The sequence below is a fragment of the Anser brachyrhynchus genome (assembly GCF_964034855.1).
Source record: "Anser brachyrhynchus genome assembly, chromosome: 4".
Taxonomy (NCBI): Eukaryota; Metazoa; Chordata; class Aves; order Anseriformes; family Anatidae; genus Anser; species Anser brachyrhynchus.
Genome location: NC_137698.1, coordinates 28,674,703 through 28,698,842, shown reverse-complemented (window position 1 = coordinate 28,698,842; position 24,140 = coordinate 28,674,703). Strand labels below are relative to the sequence as shown.

The following is a 24,140-nucleotide window of genomic DNA, read 5'->3' as shown; positions in this document are numbered from 1 at the left end:
GATACTGCCTACCTCTACAGGCTGCAATAATCTTCAGCTTGCAAAATCTGCTTTGTCTTGTCCCTGTATTTATTAAAAAAGCAGTAAGGTCCAAGTTCAATGGCAAAAAATCAAACATATTAAAAAAGCAGTCCTAAGATCAGGTCTGTCTAGCAGAATGGAAAAGAAAAAGAAGTCTAATGTGTCACCCCCTTACCAATTGTGCTGTTACTCAGACAATGTGGGGAGAAGGGTTTATAATCACAGGATGTATTGCACTATTTTAAAATTGTTGCCATGGCATCTGGTCTGTCTTGGGAAGCCTACAGTTTGGGTACACTACTCAGTGCTTCAAATGTGCATCATGTGACTTGCTACTCACAGCCTGGCCTAGTGTTTGGTGTTACAGCTGTCTGCAGGCCACAGGCAAGACGGGCATGAAATGGCTCCCTGAAAGTTGAAATTTCCTTTCTCTGAAGTTGGAGTGATTTTGCAGTTTTATGTCCACCTCCTGACTCACTCTACAGTTCATGTGTCTCATTTATGTGTATGTGCTGATGTTTCCTTTGTCCTTTTCTTTCCTTTCCTTGTCCATACTCCTCCTCCATGTACATATGCCACAGGATCTAGACTCATGGCGTTTGATGCTTTTGACTATCAGCTTTCCTGTGACTTGTCAGAGGAGCGGGGTGACAGGAAGGTGGCTTTCTACCCATGATAAAACACATCTTATGTTTCAGTGCTGAAATACCCAGAGGGAAGGCTGGCTTTCAGACTCTGACTTGTGCAGCTCTAGCTCCAGCACAAAGGATCTTGCATTAGTATAAGATGCATCCCTACCATAATACCTCTTGGAAATATTGAGCTGCACACCATTGCTGGCTTGTGTCCCTGGCCCTCCATGTCTTGTATGTGGCTTTCAGTTTTAGACTTGCACCAGCATTGTTTGAGCAGCTTGCCTGTGCCAACTCTGCTGAAATCTTCTCATTTTGCTATTTGGAAATTCTCCAGAAAGCAAGCCTGGAGATGTATATGGTCACAGCCCTAGTACTGAGCGCCTGCTGGGCAGGATCATGATCTCTGGCAGTCGTGGAATACAGTGAATGCAAGGGGAGGGAGTCTGGTGGATGTGACTTTCAGTTGCATGTTACTGCATTTGGGCATGAAGTCAGGTCATGCAAGGGAGTAGCACATTATAAGACTCACTGTCATATGAACTACGGGAAGGCTGAATAAAAGAAAAAAAACTGCAACCTGCAGCAGGATGCGTTGACAGCTTCTATGTATTTAAGGCACCAGCGCATACTGTCCTCTGGTTAACATCTGCATTTCCTTAGCATGATATCTCTGCGTTTCCCCATGAGAGTGGAGTCCAGATGAAAAGTCATAGTTCCATATTGGTTGGCTGTGGGAGCAGGGCATGTGTTGCTCCACTATGACAGTTTATATGTAGCTCAAAGCTACTACAGAATTTCAATTACTGTATGTGCAAGTGGCTGAACATTGGTTTCCAGATCAACACTTGCAGGATTCTGCGTAGTTCCTTTTTTTTTGTTTTGTTTTGTTTCATCAGATGCTTGGGAAAATATCATAGTTATTACATTAGGGAACTTAATTTCACCAGCCATTTGTTTTTAAACGTGGAACAAATACCACACCAGTCAGTTTAACTCTAAGCATTTGGCCCCACAGCATAGTGCAAAAATCTGTCCATGTGGTGGTCAGTCAAGGGCAACTAGACTGTGTGAAAAACCTGTGTGTGAGGAACACGAGGGTATGCTTCTGATACCTACACGGCTCATGATAGTGTTCTCGTGCAGTGCAGGTGTACTCAAAGTACTTAGGCCAGGGCAGGCATTTCAACTTCCAGTGTTTAGTAGACTAGTCCTTCTGTTTTGACTAAGTAAAGGAGTGCATTAAACAGTATGAGTCTTTTGGTGGTTTATTGAAATATTTAACCTTGTAAAACATGGCCACTGAACACAGGTATTTTTGTCATTACTAGAGGTGCGGTCCTCATCACTATATCACCAAATGTTTCTCACAGCACTAGTAACTGGATGTGTTGTCCTTACCTCTTTAAGCAGAGAAGCAATGGGATTCAAAAACCCTAATATTCACCATAATGTCTAGACTTTTTGCTAACGCACTTTTAAAGACATCACGTAAAATCCAAACTCTTTGTGACAATTTTCTATATTTGCATGACATTCCCAAGCTTAGCTCACACTTGGAGCTAACCTTGTACTTCAGCATCCAATCCATTTTAAATGTATTTCACAGTCTTATTTTCCTTGATCAGAAGCACCTAGCTGCAGCTCAAGGCATTTATACATTATTCATAAAAGCACATAAAAATTATATAGGATCAATATTCACAAACCAGCAAGGTTTCAAATAACATGTAGGCATTTAGCTCCAAGCTATTATAGTCAGTTCAAGTTTTGAAAGACCTATTACTTTGAAATCCTTGTAAATCTGTGGGAAATGATAATATTGATCCTTTTATTTTTGTCTTGCTGCACATTCAATTTGTATCCCACAGAGTGCACTATGTAACTTTTCCTGAAGCAAAAGGGACAGGATCATCTATACAGAAAACAGCTATGATATATTGCATATATAAAATAACTTTATAGCTGGACAGTGATTAAAAATAAAATGTGCATTGAATTAATCTCATATTTCTGTGTTCTTACACATTGTCAAGAATCCCTGATTAATGTGCTTATCAAGAATTGACAGAGTATTATGCAAACATTGACTTTTTATTGCAGCTTTGATTTGGATTTATGCCAAAAAAACTCTGTTACTTTGTTATTTTGAGTAACAAGAGACATTTATAATGCATTGAAGCATGAACAAATTTTGGAGGCAACTTTTATGTCTCTCCGAGGTCTTTATGCTGAGACTGTGCAGTTTAAGTCTTCCAGGCACAAGCTTTTCTACAATGGTAAGAGTTCAGATTTTTTTTTTTTTAAACTTAGAAATTAGAGAATTTTTCAGAGTGTGGAGACAGGTTTTAGGCACTTCCAGTCATTCTGAGAAATATCTAGGATTCTAGATTCATTCAAAACCAGAATCCCAGTTTCCTGGAAAACTAAAAACTATGCACATGTCTGCATGAAATCATTCTAAAACAGAACCATGGAATGAGATTGTGAAATTTTGGGTGCAGTAGAAGGTCCAAAGTTTTCTTTCGAAGAAGTCATAGCATGTTTTCCAGCTTCTTCCAAAGGTTCTCCACAATGTTGGAAAAACAACAACAGTATAGGAAGGGTTTGAATCCTGGGGCTTCTGAGCATCCATGTCATTACTGAGTCCATTAGTTGAGCAGTTCTGGAGCCCCAAAGTAGGCAGCTGGTTTTCAGGCTTTTACTTCTCTAGCAGTTTGCCAGAGGAATTGGGAAGGAATAAATCTGGCAAGGTAGGAGGAAAACAGGTACCTCTCTGATCAGTCCGGTCTTGTTTCCATAGGAGTTTTGCTGGAATTGATGCATTCCTGGGCAACAGTTCTTTTTCAAGGAGTTGGCATTTTTGTTTAAGAAAAAACATTCTATCAGAAAATATAGAGCTATCTCTATCTCTGGGTTTTGTTGCCATCCTTAGAAATGGTCAGCAAAAATCTCAACATTTCTGTGTAGTGTGTGATTGTTTTCCTATGAGTTAAACAGCAACATAGACAAAAGTTTCAGACTCCTTTACAACAGTGTTTGGACAGCCTGGTCTCTTCTGTAGCTCACAATCATGCATTTGGAAATTACAATTTTGCACACATCTGCTACAGGGAAGACAAGCACAATGTTAAGCATTTCTCTAATCATAAGCAACAGCAGCAACATTTTTTTTTCTTGAGAAGAAGAGGTGGATAGCAGCTTATTCTCCTTCACTTTATTTGTAAATAATTTCTTTCTATTTATTTTATAAATAGTTCCAGAGATTCTGATGGCTCTAAGCCCTATAATAGTGACTGTTTTCCCCAAAGTTTGAATTAAATCTGCTGTACAGATGGGGGTAAGTACTCTCAGAATTCTGAACAGAAAGAAATTGTGCTTAGTGTTGCTTCAGCTTGGTCTTGTGCTGGCAAGATAGGATGGCTGCTTTCTTTGCTTGATAATTCTATTATCAGACATTGCTTCTCTTCTCAGCACAATTTTATCAATACCTTGACAAATTTGAAATGATTTAGACCAAAAGATATCTAAGTTACAAAGTCATCAGGGTAGGACCTGTATTAGTTTGTAAAGTGCTCTGTGTACTTGCAATGTTCATATAGAAAATAATGCCATCATAATGGTATGCAGGTGATTTGTCGGTACCCAGCTTCATAGCAGATTAAGGGATAAAATTCTGTGCTCTCTCTCTTGAACAAAACCCAGTGTAAATACTTCATTGCAGCACGGACTAATCACAAGCTCTGTACTGAATGCCAGTAAATATGGCATAATGGTTTTAGGCATGCCTGGCAGATGTACCTTGTTCATTTTACAAGCAGAAAGATGAGTGTTTTATTCATTGCCAGTAGTGCAACTGAGGCTGGAGCTTGAAATTCAGGAAGCTTATGTTGGGCCACATGCCTCCAGTTATAAAGATACTGCTGTTAGAATTAGAAGAGCTGTTCTGATGTACAACTAGAACAAAACCATTTCATTTTGTTGCAATTAAGGAAGCATTAATTGGTTTTATTTTGTCTTATTGTTGGTTTAAGTAAGAGCTGAAATTCAAATGGTAAGATCAAATGGTCACTTTGATCAACTGCCTGATTTACTAATGTCTTCTTCACATAGCCTTTTTTTTTTTTATTTTATTTGAATGAGCCCTGCCTTTTGACACTGACATAGTCATCGTTTCTAATTCTGCTGGTAGGTGAGGTTAGTTTTCATATCATCTCAGGAGTTCTCCCTGATAGGAATAGATCAGAAATATTTCAGGCTAAATTAGATCTGGTTAAAAATGTAACAACATGTTTCCCATGGATAGTGCAGGCTTTTTGGAAGTATCTTCTCCCTTGGTAAATACTGCTTTCAATTTATTTTTTATGGGAAACTACAGTAAAATGTACAGAAGGTTGTTAATTTTTTATTTTATTTTATTTTATTTTAATTTGGAAGCCCTAAATCTCTAGTTTTGAATTTTGCTTCCCTTTTCTCCCTCTTTTGGGTATGGAATAAAAAAAATATATGTCATCTGGGACTTCTGTGTATGCATTGCCTTTTATTCTAACTTCTCGAAACTTTGTCAAGCTTAAGAAAATAAAAATGGGAAAAAGAAAAAAATGTTTTGAAACTTTGCCACTCTGTACTTAAAGTATGGATACAATTTGAAAAGACAACGGGAAGAAGGAAATTATAAACATTATTAATTTTACTGTAGCTAGCATCAAAGTTCAGGGGAGATGACACAAATGTGATATTTAAACATTTGTGTTTTCAGTGTTTTGTAATTTTTTTGCACTCTTGTTTGAAAAACAATGAATAGCTTTGAAAATTTTACATGTAGTTGCTAAATTATTTTGCAATAACTTAACGAACAAGTTCTTCTAATTGAACAGGAGCCATTTTAAGATCCTTAGCTATGAGCTTTACTTGGTCACCTTCTCAGTGCTGTCAGGTCCAGTTCTTCAAGGACCAGAAAGTACTTAGCAGTGAATGTTAAGTGATGTAGCTTCATTAATATCAATTAATCCATAGGAATCTACCCTAGATGCTGATATGACCTGTGTTCAGTGCCAGTCACTGACAGTTATGAACAGGTTTTACACTAGTTATCGCTGAAGGACCCCACAGTTAAATTAAATTGGTTGCAGCATAGAACACACAAGAAATGAAATTACTTCCATGACTGAGAATTTGGCCCAATAATGGCTTTTGAGCTGTTCATTAAATTATATTTGGCTTTATAGCAGGACCAAACAGAAAGATAAATAATTCAATTATATCTCTGCCAGGCAGTCTCAAAAATGTTGAAGACACATTTTTATTTTTATTTTTTCTATGAGAGAAGACCACAAGAAACTGAGTAACTTGTCCATGTCTTTTTAAGCAGCCTATTAATGTGGTGTACTGACACTTGATACAGCTTTTGAAGTGGTGTTAGCTGCATACTTGGGAGGAGAAAAGCTTTTTCACTATCTTGTTTTGCTTTGCAGAATGCAAGTTATTTTCATGGAGGGGTCAGAGACTTTTGTGTTTTGTTTTTCACGGGGTTGTGTTCGCTCATCTAACATGACAAAATTAAATTTTCTTTTTTTAACTTGCATTAAAAATAATTCTGTCCAAAGTTAGGCATTGCAGTGTGGAGTGTTAGAGATGTGGCAGATTATTATGGACTTAAATGAATCTGCAGTGGTCAATAATGATCACTTTTGTAGTGCTTGGTTTTGTATAACAAAGGTTTCCCTTAAGACATTCTGAAGTAACATTAAACAAAAATGTTATTGAAACTGTTTCCATCAACTTTTTAAGAGGTATGGATCAAAAGGTAAAAGAAGCCATAAAACTCATGCAGGATGGTAACACATTTCCCAGAATGTCAGTACTGAGTTCACCTGCAGAATCCACCATAGCCATATTCCATGCAGGGCTAGCTCCACTGTGTTGCAGAGTCAATATTCTGTATATTTTAACTCCACCTCACATTGAAGTCCCTAAGTACAGTTTTCTTTGACTGTCATTCACTAACCAGAAGCCAAGTCATCTGTGTTTGTGTAACTTGGTAAAAGAGAACTTTTTAAGTCTATTCAGTTTAAAGAAGCTTCTGCTTCTAGCTCAGACAGACAATAACTCTTCTCTTTATTGTAAAGCCTTACATACTGGATCAGTAATTCTAGGCCATCTGAACTATAATATCTGAACATTATTGTATTATTTATGTATTCCCAAGGAACTAAAATGATTGCCTGAAGTATATTTTTCAGTCAGTCTTCAGTGAGGTCAATTTTTTTTTTCCCCTGAATAATCCTCCCTTGAAAATCTAAAGCAACATAAATGAATCACATATGTAAAGACTCAGATTCACATGTCAACTTATCTCAGCAAACACTCAAATCTCTATTCACTATCCAGCTATGGATATACAAATGTAAGAATTCATTTGTGAATGCAGACAACTCAGGGAAAAAGATGCCTACAATCTTCAAATTACACATAACTTTTTCTTTCCTTTTTTCTTTTTTTTTTTCACTAACTTTCTATGCATAAGCATGTATATGATTCTTTTGACAATTCCTTGATAGCACTTCTAAATTAAATCCTTGTTTAACACAACTCAGGTGTTCTTTATATCTTGCATATAATAGATGGTCATCTTTCCCAATCAGAAATGTCTAGGTTATTCCTACTCTGTGCAGCAAAGGAGATTTAATACCCCAAAGATTTTTTTTTATTTTTTATTAATGATGCCTCACCTTGTCAGTCTGGCATGCAATCAGGTTATGAATCATAAAATCAGGATTCAAAGGATGATCACAAAGTATCTGTATCCATGTTATAGATAAAGATTTTCTATGGGTTACATTTTATGTAGCTTTAGAATGTGCTCTGACTGAACAACAAGCAGCAAAGTTTCTGGATTTTGAGGCTGCAAGCCAATCTGAGAACTCAGTTTTGGTTTGTAGGAAAACTGAGATTCATCAGCTATTGGTATTTAAAGCACATTTCCAAGGCTTGCTACTTAATAATGGGCACCCAGAACATTACATGTCACTAGAAAATAGGAAAAACTGATTCTGAAATATCTACCATCAGTGTCTTGGGGAGAAAAAAACACAGAACAAGGTTCTCAAATCTTGCTGTCACATCTAGAGATGTAAAGCAGCTTTTCTAGTCTGTTAAAATTTTACTCAGATGTTTTTAGTCTGGACTGGATGGATGCCAGGAATTTTCTAATTTCTGTTAGAAATTAGCCAGAATTTCCAAGAAAACTTTGTTTTGGAAACATCAGAGCATGCATGGTCTTTCCTAAAGGAAAGTTGTTATACATTCTGGCTATCCAGCTATGTGCTGCAATTGCTCTATGAAACTTGCAGGCATGTCTGGTTTATCTCTGTGAATGTGATTTTCAATGGGCAGTAGGAGGAGGTCCTAAAATCTTTCACCTCTAGTCCTGAGTAACTTAATTCAAGGAGAATTTGTAGCATGTCCACTATCAAGCAAGAATTTTCACTCACCAGAGCTCCAGAGCTTTGGGCTGGTGCTGGATTTTCCAGACTCTAAATGCTAACTCTGCAACAGGCAGCTCCAAGTGTAATTCTCTGTAAAAAATAAAGGAAAGAAAGAAGGAGCTGTCTGTCCAAGAGCCAGGACCCAAGAACAGGCTGAGCAAAGGTTTACTTGAGCCTTGTCCTGGTCCAGCATCCCTTAAGACCACAGATCAAAATGCTTAAGCCCAACTTTTTTTTTTTTCTTTTCCCTTCTCTTGGAGAATTTCCACCTAGCCCTTCTGTAGAGTGAATTCAATTTGTGGGATGCATGCTGGTCCTGCTATTGGCTAGAAGCCAAGTTTCCTTCGATATTCCATAAATGCTTGGAAATAATTTCCCTGAACAGAAAATCAGTGCTCACCAGAGTGTTACCAAATGCTGGACCTCACTCAAGAGGATATAGAAGAGTTACTCATTGACTTAAAAGAAGCAGTTGACCAGGTACTAGTGACTGCATTTCATAAAAATCAGTCTATATATCTGGAGCTTTAAAAGGACCAATTTCCCCAAATTTAATGCCATATTGCTCTAAGTGACAGAGACCATAAATTCAGAAAAGGAAATGTTAATGGAAACTGGCAGCTGATTAGAGAGCCCACTGGATGCTCAAAAAGCCATGATTTCATAGACATAGAGAAGTTAAGCTGAGCAGAAAATAGCCTGGTTGTAAGAAAGTGTTAGAAGGGTGCTACAAAATAGAACGCAAAATAAAACATTTTTTTTCCTGATGAATTTAAGTAATTAATGACAAAGAATATAATCTAAAAGTTTAAAAATGTTTCTGGCTACCAAGAAACTTAAAGCCTGATTAATACGAAGACAATCAGAAGATGTTTAGAACACAGGAAAAAAAAAAAGCAATTGCATTTCTGGAAACAGATGGCAAAATCATGGGCTATCAATGCAAAACAGATAGAAATAGTCAATAGATATTTCTATTCTGTATTTGGAAATAATATGTAACTATCATAAATTTATAGAATAGAATTACATTATAAAATGATCAGAAAATTTACCTCCTGCAGTAGAGGGGAGTATGAAGCAGCATCTGTTTTTTCCCCTGGATCAATAGACCTAAATAACTAACTCCCATAAACATTTAGAGAACTAACAGAGCCATATGACAAGCCAGCAGTATTTGTTTGTTTTTTGCAAGCTTTACTAAAACACAGAAAACTTTCCCAGAGCCTGGCAAACCCCGGAATGAGTCTAATGTCTAGAAAGCGAGAACACAAAGAACAGGCTGGCTGCTCTGATGCAAGTCCTGGGCAAGACAGTGAAGTGGGACTCTTGACTCTGTTAGCCAGAGGTTAGAAGCTAAAATATCGCTAATAATACAGTCTAAAAACCCATAAACATTAAATTGTTCTGTGAAACTTTCTACTGACGTTATTAACAGGGAAGCTTCAGCATATGGGGCTGTTCTTTTTGGGATTCTCCACTTCCATTTATGATATTGATTATAATGTATTTGGTCCATCAGTGACTTTTTTTTTTTAAAGTTTCATAAATAGATAAATATAGCTGTTAAATGTGTCTGTCCATTTTGAGCATTTGTTCACTGGCACCTGAAACTGTTGGTCACACACTGGATAATTAGTTTTGGGAACCAAATGGGTGGTCTCCTTCTAATCCATCTATCATTTATTTAAGAAGCCTTAGTACTTTGGATGAAGTTTATTGCAGGCCTGTCTTGGTATTTTGTGCAAATGCAGCCGAATAGGTTTCTCTTTTTGATCACAACTCTAACTGTTATCACCTCTGTTTAAGGAAAGGAAGAATATATATTTATTCTAAATGCCTTTCAAAAATTGCAAGTTGAACATGAACAGCTTGCCAGAGAGCTTGTTCAGACTCAACAGCACACAGTGTCTGCACAGAGAAGCAGATAAGTTTTTCAATTTTTCCAACCTTAATGATTCTATGATAAGTAGTTATTACGCTATTATACATTTTATTTTTTAGTCTAGTGCCTGATTTTGCCTACTCATTCCTTTGTTAGGAAAGGTTACTCTAAAGAAATTTTACCCCGAGCTACAAAACATACTTATTTTACAGATATAACTATCCCATCCATTGAGGGATATTCCCCAACATGTGTTGAAGCTGGTGGGCTGGGTAGGTCAGTTATATGAGCTTTCCTTTACTTTATCATATTTCTCTATTTCATATTACCATTCTGTTCCAGGAGTATTTTGTGGCGTATAAGCTTACATTCATTTCTTTGGTCTGAAACTGCAGCATTTCCTGCATCACTGCAGAGTGAAGACATTGAATTCCATTGGCCAGGGGACTGTAACCAGTTAACAGATGTCAAATAACAAGCCTCGCCTATAAGAGTTGTGGAAGTGCTAAATTGGCAGAGAATGAGATGAAGTCGCTATATTTAACTGATGCTTTGCTGTAACACCCTTAAAGTCCATGATCAAACACATCCCAACGCTTTATGCAGCCGCTCAAATATATTGCTGCATAGACAGTGGTATGTTTATGTTGGATTCAAAACATGCAAATACCCTTTATAGAGGTAACATTTTGCACAAATTGAACTAATTTCTTCCATGAGCCGTGAGGCTGGAAGTGAAGTCTCTTACAGGAGAAATAAATAGGATCTAAGATCGCAGTTTTTATTTATTGCATTTCAGTCAGAAAAAAAAATAATTATTGCATTACTGACTAAAATAAATGCCACAGGAGTCTAATCTCCATTTTCCAGTTGTTTCAGCTAGAAATATCCCTGCTATGCTGTGCTTAGATCCTGACCTTCTTGTATTTTGGAATAAAAGAATGTTCTTGCCAGTGAAGTCTCTATTCGACTTGAAGAACTACTGTTAAACCTTATTCCCACTGTAAAAGGTTTCTTTCCATGCCTGTCTGCCACGTCCTTTTGAGCCACTGCTATGAACTTTGTAAAATCTTGTTTCTCATGCTTTGCCACTAGAAATAAAACTGAAATAGCTCTTCACCTAATTTGTATGATAAATTTGACTACATTTCTCTGAGGTAAAGAGATGGCAAGTTTTAGGTGAAGACTATAATGAAAAGCCTAAGCTGGTAAAGCCACTTGTATTCACTTAATTAAAAGATTAAGAACTCTTCACACGAAGAAAGATAAAAATGAAGTTGAATGGTGGCAGTGTCGCAATCTGGTAGGCAGATCTCAAAGTGACAGTCATGGAAAAGGAGTACCCTAATGAGAATATGCTGCCTCTCTTGTAAATGCTCACTGTGGTTAGCAACCTAATGCAGGCAGCTGTGTGCCATCAGTAGCTTTGGCCACCTCCATGTGGAGCATGTGATTGTGATCCACAGCCACCTGCCTTCTACCTATACTGATGCTTGCCCAAATAGGATTTATGGCAGGTTAAAACTTCTGAATCTAAGGCACCCTTCAGCTGCACTCACACGTTTGCTATCCTTGCAGATAGTGTCATTATTGCAGTTATTTTTTGCATTGTTTCAGTGATATGTTTCCCTGCGTGGTGTCATGTGCAGGTGCTTCACCACAGACATAGACTAGAATGTAGGGCAGGAAAAGGAAATGAGCATGTGAAAGTGCAGAATTAGAGGGTGTAAGCTTGGGAAATGCTTGTATTAGCTTTGTCACTAGAGAAATCATATTGTGGACTCATACTCTGAATGTGGAATTAAATATAGTTGTAGAATGCTTCCCTGAACCCTGACAGACTCCTGTGAGATGAGTTCACCTGTAACTAGAAGTGCTACCAGCATGGATGTGACTATGATCCACATGTGGGGCTGGATTGTTGGAAAACTGAGAGCAGTAATGTATTTTTCAACTGTGGAAGATACGTGCAGATAAGCTTCTGCAAAAGCTACTGTAAAATAGAGGGAAGTTTTGCTGCAGATACAAATCTTATCTAATGCTTAAATGTGGTGCAATATGTAGTTTGTATCCAGCAAAGTAAATTGTGCTCAAATGAGCAAACCTGCTCATTTGAAAGATGGTTGAAAGAACATTGGCACAAGAAAAGTCTTGACTGATTATTTAAAAATAAATTATTATCTTATATACTCTTGGAGAATGTGGTAAGCATTGTGATTTAGCTGGTTTAATGTTTCACTTTAAGACCTTTCCATCAGAGTCTCTTCCTGCCCAACACATTCAGCTAATGCTCCCCTGGGTTTTTTGATTCATAGGTACAACAGCTTCTCTGACATGTGTAATGTCCCTGGCCATAGGAAGCTTTGGCGTGAGCAGGTACAATTCCCAGTGAAGCCCATGAGGATATCCACTGAAGTCAGAGCTGAGTTTTACTCCTGAAGCATAACAGGACTGAAAAGTACTCCATATACTGTTGCTGAGAACACATCTTTAATCTTATTTTTTTTTTCTTCCTTCTAACAAGGAATCATATTTGTGACTTGCTATGGATATGGTGGCATGGTACAGGGTTGAAATTGCAAAGGAAAATATGATGAATGACCTTGAGTACTACCTCCCCCACTGTTTAACTTTGATGGCTTTACATGTTATTATTTTCTCTCTAACAATTGAATCTTATATATTTGCCCTTGGATTTGACACTTATACATTTTTTTTTTTACCCTAGATGGACAATATCTTTGTTACAGAACAAAGTCAGTTTCTTAAAAAAAAAAAAAAAAAAAAAAAAAAAGCTGCTGTCATTATTAGTTAGTAAGCTCAAGGGGCCCATAAAACTTTCAGTGGTTCCCAGATGAAAACGTTTGCTTTTGGCTCAAACTGTTATTTTAGATCTGTCTAAAATTTAAATTTAAATAAGATGTGTCCTCAAAAAACTGTTGAACTGATATTTTATTTAGATATTCTTTGTCTTCTATTGAACAGAGATTCTCCCTGTAAATTATACTTATGGGAAATAGTTTGCTCTTAGCTCCAAGCTCTTTTGCATTTAGGACAGCGAATGAAATCAGTAAGAGTTCTTTTGCAATGTACCTGTAGTAACTGGACTGTATTTTACTTTCTACCTGTCCTACCAATCAGTACTTTCAATATTTAAAAGCGTATTTCTAATTTTAAAAGGTGGTTAAGCCATTACTAATAATGTGATAAAGCTATTAGCCTTTCCATTCAGCATTAGAAATTCAACATTGTGCTTCTGAGAATGTGGCCTCAATAAAAATTAGATCAGGAAGAACAAAACCCAGAAATTCTCTGGAAACAAAAGAGGAATTTCTTTCTTGTTAAGTCTGTTGCCAAACAAAAACAGAACAAAGCAACCACCACAACAACAAAAACAACTTAAAACAGGCTAATGAATTTCATTAGCTTTAAAAAACAAAACAAAATAAACTTACCATTAGTTTCAATATTCTCAAGATTAATCAGTTGCCTTCTTAATTGCAGAATATATCTATTGTTCTTTTTTCCATTCTCTCTCTACAGCATTTCAAGTTTTGCCTTGGTCTCTAAATTTCGCAGGCTGATGTTTTCATAAAATTGGTTTTAAGGGCATCTTTGCTTCCCTGGACAGTTTCTCCCAGTTCTGCTCTCCTGCTATTCTTCTGCTCATCTACAAGACTCTGCTCATGCATTTCCTTCCAGTAAATTTGTTCCTCAATCTTGAACCTTTCTTTCAGGCTGTTAGCATGTTAATCTTACCTAGAAGGATGGACAGATAAGTTGGGATTTTTTTTTTTTTTTGCTATGATACTACCAATCAAGCATCCAGTCTTGACTACTGAAGATAGTACTATTTTCCTTCTCCATTTTCCCCTTAAAATTTGTAGGGCTTTGCACTTGATTCTTAACATTGATCACATGTGTTCAGTGGCTGTTATGAGCACAATGGGGTAGATGCCCACCGTGAAACTATTAGTGGAGAATTTATGTTTTTAGTGCAGAAACAGAGTCTGCCTACTACACCAGAAAGCAGCTGGTAGAAGAGAGATTTTAACATTGGCTGCAGAGGAATTGTATCTCAATGGCTTCAATGTTTTAGACATTTAGTTCTGGTTTAATACAGCATTAAATATGTAAGTAATTCCTGTAGGAGGCAACAGGTTTTAGTTACAGCAGAGCATATTCCTGAACACAAACCCATACTTTTAAGTGATTTTCCAAGTAAAAGTGTTTCCATGAATAAGGGCCTTAGAATGCAGGGCAGTAAACACTGTAATTTTCCCTGCTGATGTGCTTTTTGGGAGGGAACAGAAAGATCTTTCCCCAGCCTCAGGAAGCACTCAGTTCTTGCCTGTTTGCCTTGGAGATGCATGCAGTTAGTGATGTCCTACTTTATGAGGACAAAAGTAGGGACCTTCTCTCAATTACAAAAGACAACGTGTTATTATGCAGACTAGTAAATAATGCATGTTATTTTTTCAAACTGATGAGGATTTGAAATGAATGTTGATCATATAGCTCCACTGGAAAATAATTTCTTCATCGTAGATATTTATTGTAGATGTTGATGTATTTCTGGAGATATTTCCATGTTGCATGGACATTTTCCGTAGGGCATTTTTGCAAGTACTAGCTCTACTAAATGGTGAAGATATTTTGCAGAATGCTTTGTGGTGTTTCTGGGTAAAGTCCCTCTTTTTCTTGTTGGATTGCCTGTTACTCTTACATACATTTTAATAACAGTTTGTGAGGAAAAGTCTTCTTTGAAATTACCACTTAAAACTTAATAAAGCTTGAGTCAGCATTGTTAAATACTTCCTTTTATTTAGAAAACCTTTTATATCTAATATAATTTTCCAGAGGAAGCTGAATACAAATATACAACATCCATGTTCTGCATGGTCATTTTTCATCATAGCCTTTGATGGCTATCAGGATTTTCTTTTGGTGACTAACAAAGCCAAAGCTTTAAATAAATCTTTTAAAATAAACAAGTATCTATTGTTATGTTCAAGTGCTTGTGTAGGCAAACCCTTCTACTGAATAAACTTTGCTTAAATTTTTGTCACTTATTTATGTGGAATTTAACTGTTTGAATATTTGAATCTGATGTTTCCTTCTGGTTTGTTGAGTTTCCACAAGTACCAAAATTATACTACCAAACACTTATAGCTGTAACTTATAAATACATCTGATGTGTGCAGAGACCAGGTAAATGCACACCAGCTCATGTTTCTCATCAGCATTTCTGATGTTAGATACTGAAGTAGAACAACAAAATGAGCAGTGGACGTATGTGGCAGTGACTTAGAAGAAAAACTACTGACAACTCAAGGGCCTTGTTTTTCAGCGTGGGTCCTCTTCATACATAGGTGGATCTCTTTTTCAGACAAATATGCATGAAGATTACATAATAGAACAGCTTCTCTGGTGAATGTGTATAAATTTTGAAAAGTTACACTTTCATTTGGTAGAGTAAATCTACCTTCTGTAAGTGAATGAAACTCTCCCAGTAAAAGCACAAACATTGGTCAGTATACTAAGGGTCTGAAGAAGAGTTTTTAAAAGGCAGCTGCTAAATCAACATCCATTTCTCTTCCTGCTCTTGAGCAATGCATGTCCACTGGCAAAAATAGATAGCAGGAACATTGCCTAGTATTGGTTCATACTACGCTGTTTTGCTACTGTCAAAAATTAGCTGTTTCGTAATATTTTAATATTTTCCTCTTTTAGTCTGACCATGTCAGGAAGTAGAGGTCTACCAGCAATTTTCCAGATTTTGTTAATTTATTTTGTTCTGATGTTATCCAACGATTTGTTAAAACATAAATAACTGGTTTCTAAGTAGTTCCTAATAATTCTTACTTGTATTTAACTTATGGGCTTTTTTTTTTTTTTTTTTTTTAAGGCCTGTAGATGTAAATTGATAGGGATTTGACAATTAGCACTTTCACACAAGCATCCTGATACTGCAAATCTTTTCAGAATTTATCCAGTTTACAAGAGTGGGTTTACGGGGCAGCCAGCAGAAAAGCTAGCAGTGTTGTTTGATGTTGTATCAGAACATCTGGGTTTAGCACCAGCATAGTACGGTCTTATGGAAGCAATATATTTCCTTAAAGTGATATTTGGCTCTATTTTATGGAATTCTTATTACAGAATTTATGGAAGATAGTAAACATAAAAGTTTTTTTACTTACAGCTTAGTATAATAACTCCTGTATGGTTTATTTCATTGTATAATTTTATTTTCTTGCTTGTTTTCATGTGCTTTTAAAACAACAAAGACACAAACCTCTTTATTGAAACATTAGTTAGAGGTTTTTTTTTTTTTTTAATAGTAACTGTTAACAAAACCTGTTTCATTCCACTTGCAATTAAAGAGGGTCCTAAGAGTGACTCTTTTCAGGGGTTGTGTGAAACTGTTATCAAAGCACAGGCAAAAACGAGTTTCCCTAGAGCGCTAGAGATGCTGTCAGTAGGGGAAAATACCTTAGGTATATAGCCCATGTCCAAACCTAAAGCCAGACTACAACGAAGGAACAAGTGAACAAATAACCTACTTCACTGATTTTCTGAAATGAACAAATCCTAATATATGGCTGGCAGATACCTTTGTCTGAATTGTCAGAACTGAACAACACTTTTATACTTCCTCTCTTTATAGTCTCTCCTTCTCTCTGCTGTATGTGCTTGTGCATAAAAAAGGTTGTACTAACTGAGGTCTAGTACCACGTAGTGTCGTGGTGATAAGGGTAGTCTCTGAAGGTAGGAACAGTTGCTTAAGCTCTATCCAAGTTTCTCTAGCTCATAGAAAAGAATGAAATAAGAATTTTTACTCTTCTTGGTGAACAGCATAATATATGGGCAATCCATATTTCACAGTAAATCAATAACAGTTCTGTAGTATTGTTTGTAGTCACAGAAAGCTGGAAACTTAAAAGCTGTCTCAGGCTGAAAATGAGAATGCAGTATAAATGATGAGTGAAGGTAGCAGCAGCTCACTTTTATGTGCAGTAATGAGAGGTGGGCTGCCTTCTTAATTTGCTTTACGGACATCTGTTTTCACCTTCAAATTTCTTGTACCTTTATTTTTAAAAACAGGTTTAAAATGCCCCCATTTGATGTGTGTGTAGGGGAAAGTTCTGGGTGACTTTTTTTTTTTTCTTGTCTGGGATTAAAAAAAAAAATTGTCTCTTTCAGACTGGCCCTGGATATTTTCAATTTTCAGTCCAAACATTGGGAAAAAAAGTTGTCTCCAAACCTGCCCCAGATTCCCATCACTCTTTGTGTAACTGTACACCAGAACAGAGTTATGAGCCAGCGTGTTCTCTGACTAGGCCATGCTCCTAAGGGCAGTCTCATCTTTTTCAAGTATCTTCACATCAAATGAAAACTCTAGCAAAAGAAAGGCATTTTTCCCTCTCGTAATTTGAAATGAAGATAGAAAAAGGGAAAACCAAACCTGTGTGTGCTGAAGAGCAAAAAAGGGGTAAATAAAATTGAAAGTTTGCATAGAGTAAAAACAAGGCATTCGAATAAAATTATAATTATAAAATTATATATTAAAATATTCTTCCTTTAAACTTCTTGCTGACTAGGATTTCAGATTCAGTGAGGCTCAAGATCTTGCTAAAGAAACATCTTTTGCTTGTTGTTTGTAATGGGAGAAAACAGTGTCATTAATGCTAAGGAACTATTAGGGAAATATCTTGGCATTTTTAATGTAAGAGAGGAAGCAAATCATGCTCATATGTATCTTTTGTCTGGCTTGGAATTATCTCTATCATGTTGGAAGTTTTTATTCGGAAGTCTGTGTTGACTCTCATGATTAGGGCCAGAAATCTTACAGCTGACAGGAAAGTGACCTATAAATAATGGTCTATGATGGACTTATCATATAGTCATTAAATGAAATATTCTAGTACCTGTTTCCTTTGTCTTGTTTCTCAGTTTCCGTCTTCTTCAAAGTTATTCCTTTTGACATATCCCACTAGTTATCTGGTAAGTGTAGGTTTTCTTTGTCTTGTAAGTGAATTCTGTTTTTACCACAAAAGCAACAATTTTGAACATATTATTGCAATAATTTTCATGAGGCATAACTCCACTCAAATATAATTGGCTCTAGCCAGCATTACGTTTCCAAGTCAAATATGTTTTAATGTAAAGATTTATACTTACATGTATATGCATATATAAAAAATCAAGAAAAAAAAGGACTAGAAGGAGTCGTTTGCAATGCAGCGTGGATTCTGGGGTTGTGAGCAAATGAAAAAGTGAGAATTTAGTAAGACTGTAAATTCACAACACATCAAATGCTCTGCAGTAATTAGATACAAGCCTTCTATAGCTGCCACATCATACAAAGAAAACCAGGCAGTTCATGGTAACAGCCCATGTTCCCTCTTTTAGCTAATAATAAAACTCTTTCAGCAAGAATTATTTCATTTTACTTAGTAATGGTAAAAAATGCCCATATGGAATGTTTATATGATGTAGTGGATTCTCTCTGAGTTTGCATCCCAACTTTTTGCACTGTAACTTACTGTTTGGTCATATCTTTAATAGCCTGTCCACAGAAATGGGACATGATTGTCATTGAGGTGGAGGAAGATGTTAGAGGAGAAAGACGTTCTAGCTCCACTATAGTCTATGTGAATTTTACCATTGAATTAACTGAATGCAGGATTTCACCCCAAACTTGCAATTCAGATCTCCCTTGTTTATTCTGAGTAATGAGGCAAACAGAAACACTTGTGCCAAATGTGCTTTGTTAACATGAAGCCTGCCAAAAGTGAACTCCCCTTGCAATGCAGTTCAGTAAATGTTACATGTGTAGCCTTAGTAGTTGACTCTGCTTAAAAGGCATAATAGAACACTGTGTGAAAGAAAAGCCATAAAAACTGGGGTTTGTGCCATCTGTGTTTCTGTAAAACTTGCAGAAAATTTATGTTGTAAAAGAAATTAGGGTAGGCTTAATGACAAGTGATAACTCAGTTACTTTGACATCTTCTCTGGACCTTTTTTTTAATTAATAAGCTTACATCATCTACATGAAGAGATGGTATGACTGCAAGATCCCCATTGTTGTATCTGCCAGTCCCATCTTCTCTACTTTTTGAAGGAAAAGTGAGTTACTACAGGAAAAAGAATTACACATTTGTCTAAGTGGCTTACTAGACCAGATTCTTCCCCTTGAGATTATGCTTGGTTGATGGAATGAATCACAACAAACATCTTTTCTTTCTAGTTGACTCTCAAGGATAACTTTTAGCTCATGTAATTCATCTCACTATGCTTGAGTAACTCAATACCTACACTGTTCACTCATCACTTGAATCCTGATTTTTTTAACCAATATAATTTTTTGTTGACCTACAGTAGAAAATATGCTGTGATCTGTGCCATGGACATTACTTGTAATGTTTATAAAACAATTAGAGTGACGAACACAGATCTTTGAAGACTACTTATGTATGCAAACTATGCCTATGATTTCATTGGCTTTAGCAAGGTTGCACATCTGCTTATAAAAATGTCACTTTTTGGCAGAGCTGTAAATGATGTTTTTCTACTGTAACGAAGCAGTTCATCTGCTCAGCTGGCTGCTCACACACTAACCGTAAGGAAGAGGAATCATAGTTCATAAACAGGGATGGAGCTGTTCCACCTCTTTTTTTTTTTTTCTTTTTTTTTTCTTTTTTTTTAGCTAGCTTCAACAAATAAGGAGATACAGCAATAGACTGTGGAAGACATGCTTGTAACAGTGCTAGTATTAAGTTTTACAGATATCAATGTGAATCAACCTTCTGTTTTCTTCCTTCTCTAATCAGCTTTACAAAGCTGTCCTGAAAAGATATAGTACATCTGAAATAAAGCAGATAGAAATATAGAATAGTTCATATAAACAGGCCATACATGTGTACAGTGAAGGAACCAGAGGTTTCATACTTCTTTTGCAAGCATTTTCTTTAATGTCCACCACTGTGTTGGATTAAGTCAGCTACATTTCAGTCAGACTCTTCATATTGGTTATTTATTATTTGTGTCCTATTTACATACTTATTTTCATTAGAAAGAGTGGAGATCTCATGCTACTACATGGATTGACTAAACGGCACGTATAGTATTCAAAATGCTATTAATATAAGTTAGGATCACTCTGTGACAGCAGAAGAATGAAAGCACAGGAATGTTTCCAATGCACCAAATGTGTCCTTTCAGACTGTTCAGGTATTACCTGGAAAGCTAAAGGAGTTTGACTGAGATCCACTGCATAGAGTATCTGATCTCTAACTCCTCATCCTTGTGCAAAACAAACCTCTTCACAATATGCTCAGCAGTTTACTATAGTGAAAGCATCCTAAAGGTATAGTTTCTTGTCAAGTCGTCTAGAGTTTGTTGGCTGTGAAGGACACGGAAAATCTAATATTAAAAGTACACAGACTATAAGGATATAATGCAGTGCATGCATATGTTAATCTCTAAAAAAATATTTAATAGGAAAAATAAAAATCTCTTTGAAGGAAATAAAACCTGTGTATTTATCACCATTTTCCTAGGTGAGAGGTCCTAAGGTTGCTCAAGCTAAGGTTCTTTAGCTTCCAGGATAATAGCAAGCAATTCATTTTAATTTTAGGATACCTCTATAAACACAGGACCCAAAATTTTGGTAAGAAAATTTGTATAGGGGTTCTTGGCCTATTATGTGTATATTAGTAAAGAACACATCTATATACTTTCAAATGATGGCTAGCCATTTACTCATTTGGCCATCTGCTATTGCAATCTTTTATAAAAGGATTGGAAAAATTCCTGTTTTGTATGCTTAGCTAAGAAGTTTGAAATTCTGAACCAGTTCTTGGTCTTCTTTTAGATATATGACCTAAAAACAAACCTAGTAAACTATTAGGGGTTAGTAGCACACCAGAAATATGTAGATTTTCAATGATGCAGGAAGTAGAGTTTGACCTTCTTGGTCTTACCATTTCAGACTGTTGCTCAGCAGAATATATTTGTTTGCAGTCTGGAGCTTTCTTCTCGAGATGTGGGTTTCAAGGTGTTGTCAATACAAAAGTCTTGAAATTCTTTGCCTTTTTAGCAAAACAGTTTTAATGGATGATTTTCTAATTATCTTACAGCACTTGCCAAGGCTTTTGCATAATTTTCCAGTTCTAATATATTTGACTGAATGGTAGCCTGCAGAGTAATGTCAAATAAACGCATGTTTCAAACAAGAACTGGGGGAAATGTAATTTTCCACCCACTAACAGGCTGACCATATATTCAGATGTGGTATTTGGCAGGAACTTGATTCAATAAGTTATGAATAGCTGCTGCCCACTGTTTTACTACACCCCCTACACAGAGCTGAAGTGAGGACCTGCAAAGTCTACAACTGCAAGGGAACCAAAATTCCAGGGTTGTGGGAGTCCAATATTTCAGATCAGCAGGAGAACTACAAAGCTGGCAACGAACAGGGAAGAAGCAGAACCCTAATTGAGACTGAATTAATGCTGATGTGATGATTTGAAATCCAACTTGAAAAATAAAACAATAACAGATCTGGCTCTATATGGCCTGATATTGCCACCCAGCCTGAATTACTGTTGACAGCTCGTAACTTTATTGCACCAGCATGCCTGATTGCTGTCATTGTGCCAAGGATTTGATACTTCTGAAATTCAAACTGGGAAGGAGAGCAGATCATATCTGAAAATAAACAATCAAATTAAACTTTCTGTGGCAGATGCATGTTTACCACATCTTCATATAAGTAGCTGAAAGACCCTGGAGGTTGCTGAGTGTAAGCTCCATAAGAAGAGTTATACAGTACTATTAATACATAGCAATTTCCGTCTGTAAATCTGTACAATGAAACTGAGCTTTTTTCCTCTACCTTATATGTTTAGAAGCCAACATGTACAACATTTAAGAAGAGATTTTTCAAAGAGGAAAGTAAAAGGAGTTTGAATCCTAACTCCCAACTGTGGCAGAAACCCAAGACTATGTAGGTCTTGATCTGGAAATAAAAGCCCCAAACCACTGAAAAGTCTTCTACTGATTCCAACTGGATTTGAGACAGACCTATAACAAGTCAGCTGGAGATCTCAGAGGCAGAGGGTCATAACAGAGCCCTTCCTACAACCTCTAGTTAATGGCCAAAGCAAAACAGTGCAGCACTAACTGCTTTGGACAGGTATAACTTAAAACAAAGGAGTTAGTTTCTCCCTTAGACACTAAAACTTGTTCTAATATAGTGAGAAATATGAGCTGATTTTCCCATATTAAAAAAGAAGTCCTTATATACATAACCTTTCAACCTTAATTGAAATGGACACTGTGAGGATGCTGCTGAAGAGAGAAGCACCTGCCATGGATTTGGGCACCATGAGTTAGTGTGGGTCTATCTTTACGATGCTGTACACCCTAGCTGCAAGAGCAGTCCCTCTGAAAGTTCTCTCAGTTGCTTTTGAAAGGGCTTAGTCTTGAGAACTGTTGTTGGTGTGTGTGTGCAGCGTTGGTTTGCCTGTGCAGCCTCCCATCATGGTGTTGCTCTGGTGCATGCAGTTCTACTTTCCTGTTAATGTTGTATGTTTTTTGTGGTGCAGTTCTTCTCTTCTAAAGGTGCTTCTAAAATATTATACTGAGGGGTAAAACACTTGTGGGTCCGGTGGGAGAACTCAGTCTTTGTTTAACTGTATTCTTTTGTAATCATTTGTTTAACGGCAATCTCTTGTTTAACAGTACTTCATGAGTAACGATGAGATGCTGTTTCCTTTAGCACAATTTATTGCTCAGTGTTTCACAGAAAATATCCTTAAGCCAGAAAAATCCACGAAAGGACCATTATTTCTCTTCATCTTGTGCAGAAGTGGAAAAATACACATTAGAAATGATGCTTTCCATGTAGGACTCTGTGCACAAAGTGCAGTCCAAAAGCCACTGTGAGGTAAAAGACACTTGTACAGAGCATTGCAGAGAATAAGGTAACAGTACCTATGGGCTAATTATATTGAGACAAACATCCATTAAAATGTGTCAGATTTGTGTAACCAGTTATACCCCTTGTATTTCTCAACTTTGCTATCTTACCCAATGAAACTGTCCTTTTGTCTGGCATCAGTTTGGCTTCTTGTCTAGTGCAGCACAACCTCCAATTCTCAGGCACTGTCAGAAATACTTTACTTTAAAACAAGCTTTTATGAAACAGCTTCTATGTCTACAGGTTTAGGAATGTCAGCATTACACTGCTGATCTTTTAGGTGTTTGGCAATACAATAAAACAATTACAAATTAGGTGGGGTTTCCCTTTTGCTGTGGAGATCTTGAGCACTCCTACTTCCATCCTGACAGCAGCTACTTGACATTCAAACAACATTAGGGGCAGCTAATGTCATAAGAACAACTGCGAACCTAGCCCGAAACATTTCGGAAAAGCAAAGGACAGGACCTCATTGCTTCAGCTGTGTTGGTCAAAAAATCTACAAAATCTAGGTCTCACCTTGACCAGTTGCTTCCAATGACTGGACCCAGCTCACCAACACTAGGTACTTTGTTCATATTTTGATGGCAGTACATGGTTCAATTCACATGTCACTGTATTTATGGTGAGAATGTGCATTAGAATTCACACCGATGTGGCATGCAGACATTTTAAAACTGGGTAAACTATATCAAAACTGGGGAGGCATATGAGGAGCAACATGTTACTATGATAGGGTAAGCAGAGAAAAAACAAATGTAATTTGAAGAAATAGCTCTTAAAAATAGTTTTCTTTCGTTTTACATTCCTGGTAGTGGTTTGCTTTGCTGTATCACCTTCCATGTCTCATACGAATGAGATCCAATCTTACTGATTCAAACTGCTCATCTACCAGCAGAATTTTGTATCAGGTTCCTTCTGTCTTTATCCTGGCCTGCTTGTTTATATAATTATGGTATTATGGTTTGTTTGTTTTTGAATATATCAGTTCTTCGAAATGATTTCTATCTATAGTCTCTCTACACTTTTATTTATATCTGTATGTGTGTCTGTAAATATAAAAAAATTATAAGGAGCTTACACAAGCTGAGTTGTAGGAAAATGTAAGTTAAACGACTTTAAGTTCATTT

At 36.7% G+C, this 24,140-nt stretch overlaps 1 protein-coding gene across 6 annotated transcripts in view; it reads right to left on the bottom strand.

The window, feature by feature from the left end:
• Positions 1-1,760: 1,760 nt before the first annotated feature.
• LOC308195034 (uncharacterized protein) overlaps positions 1,761-24,140 on the bottom strand; it is a 77,426-nt gene continuing 55,046 nt past the window's right edge. For 3 of the 6 annotated variants that reach the window (XR_013951161.1, XR_013951163.1, XR_013951167.1), the window contains one exon: positions 4,716-23,624. Coding sequence is in view for 1 of the 6 variants with exons in the window: in XM_080591809.1 (XP_080447935.1) it covers positions 3,646-3,760; positions 8,147-8,230 (199 nt within the window). In the remaining 5 variants the exon portion in view is untranslated. Of the gene's footprint in view, positions 3,761-4,715; positions 23,625-24,140 lie in introns of those variants that run through there. The other 3 variants (XM_080591809.1, XR_013951162.1, XR_013951164.1) reach the window with 3 other exon arrangements.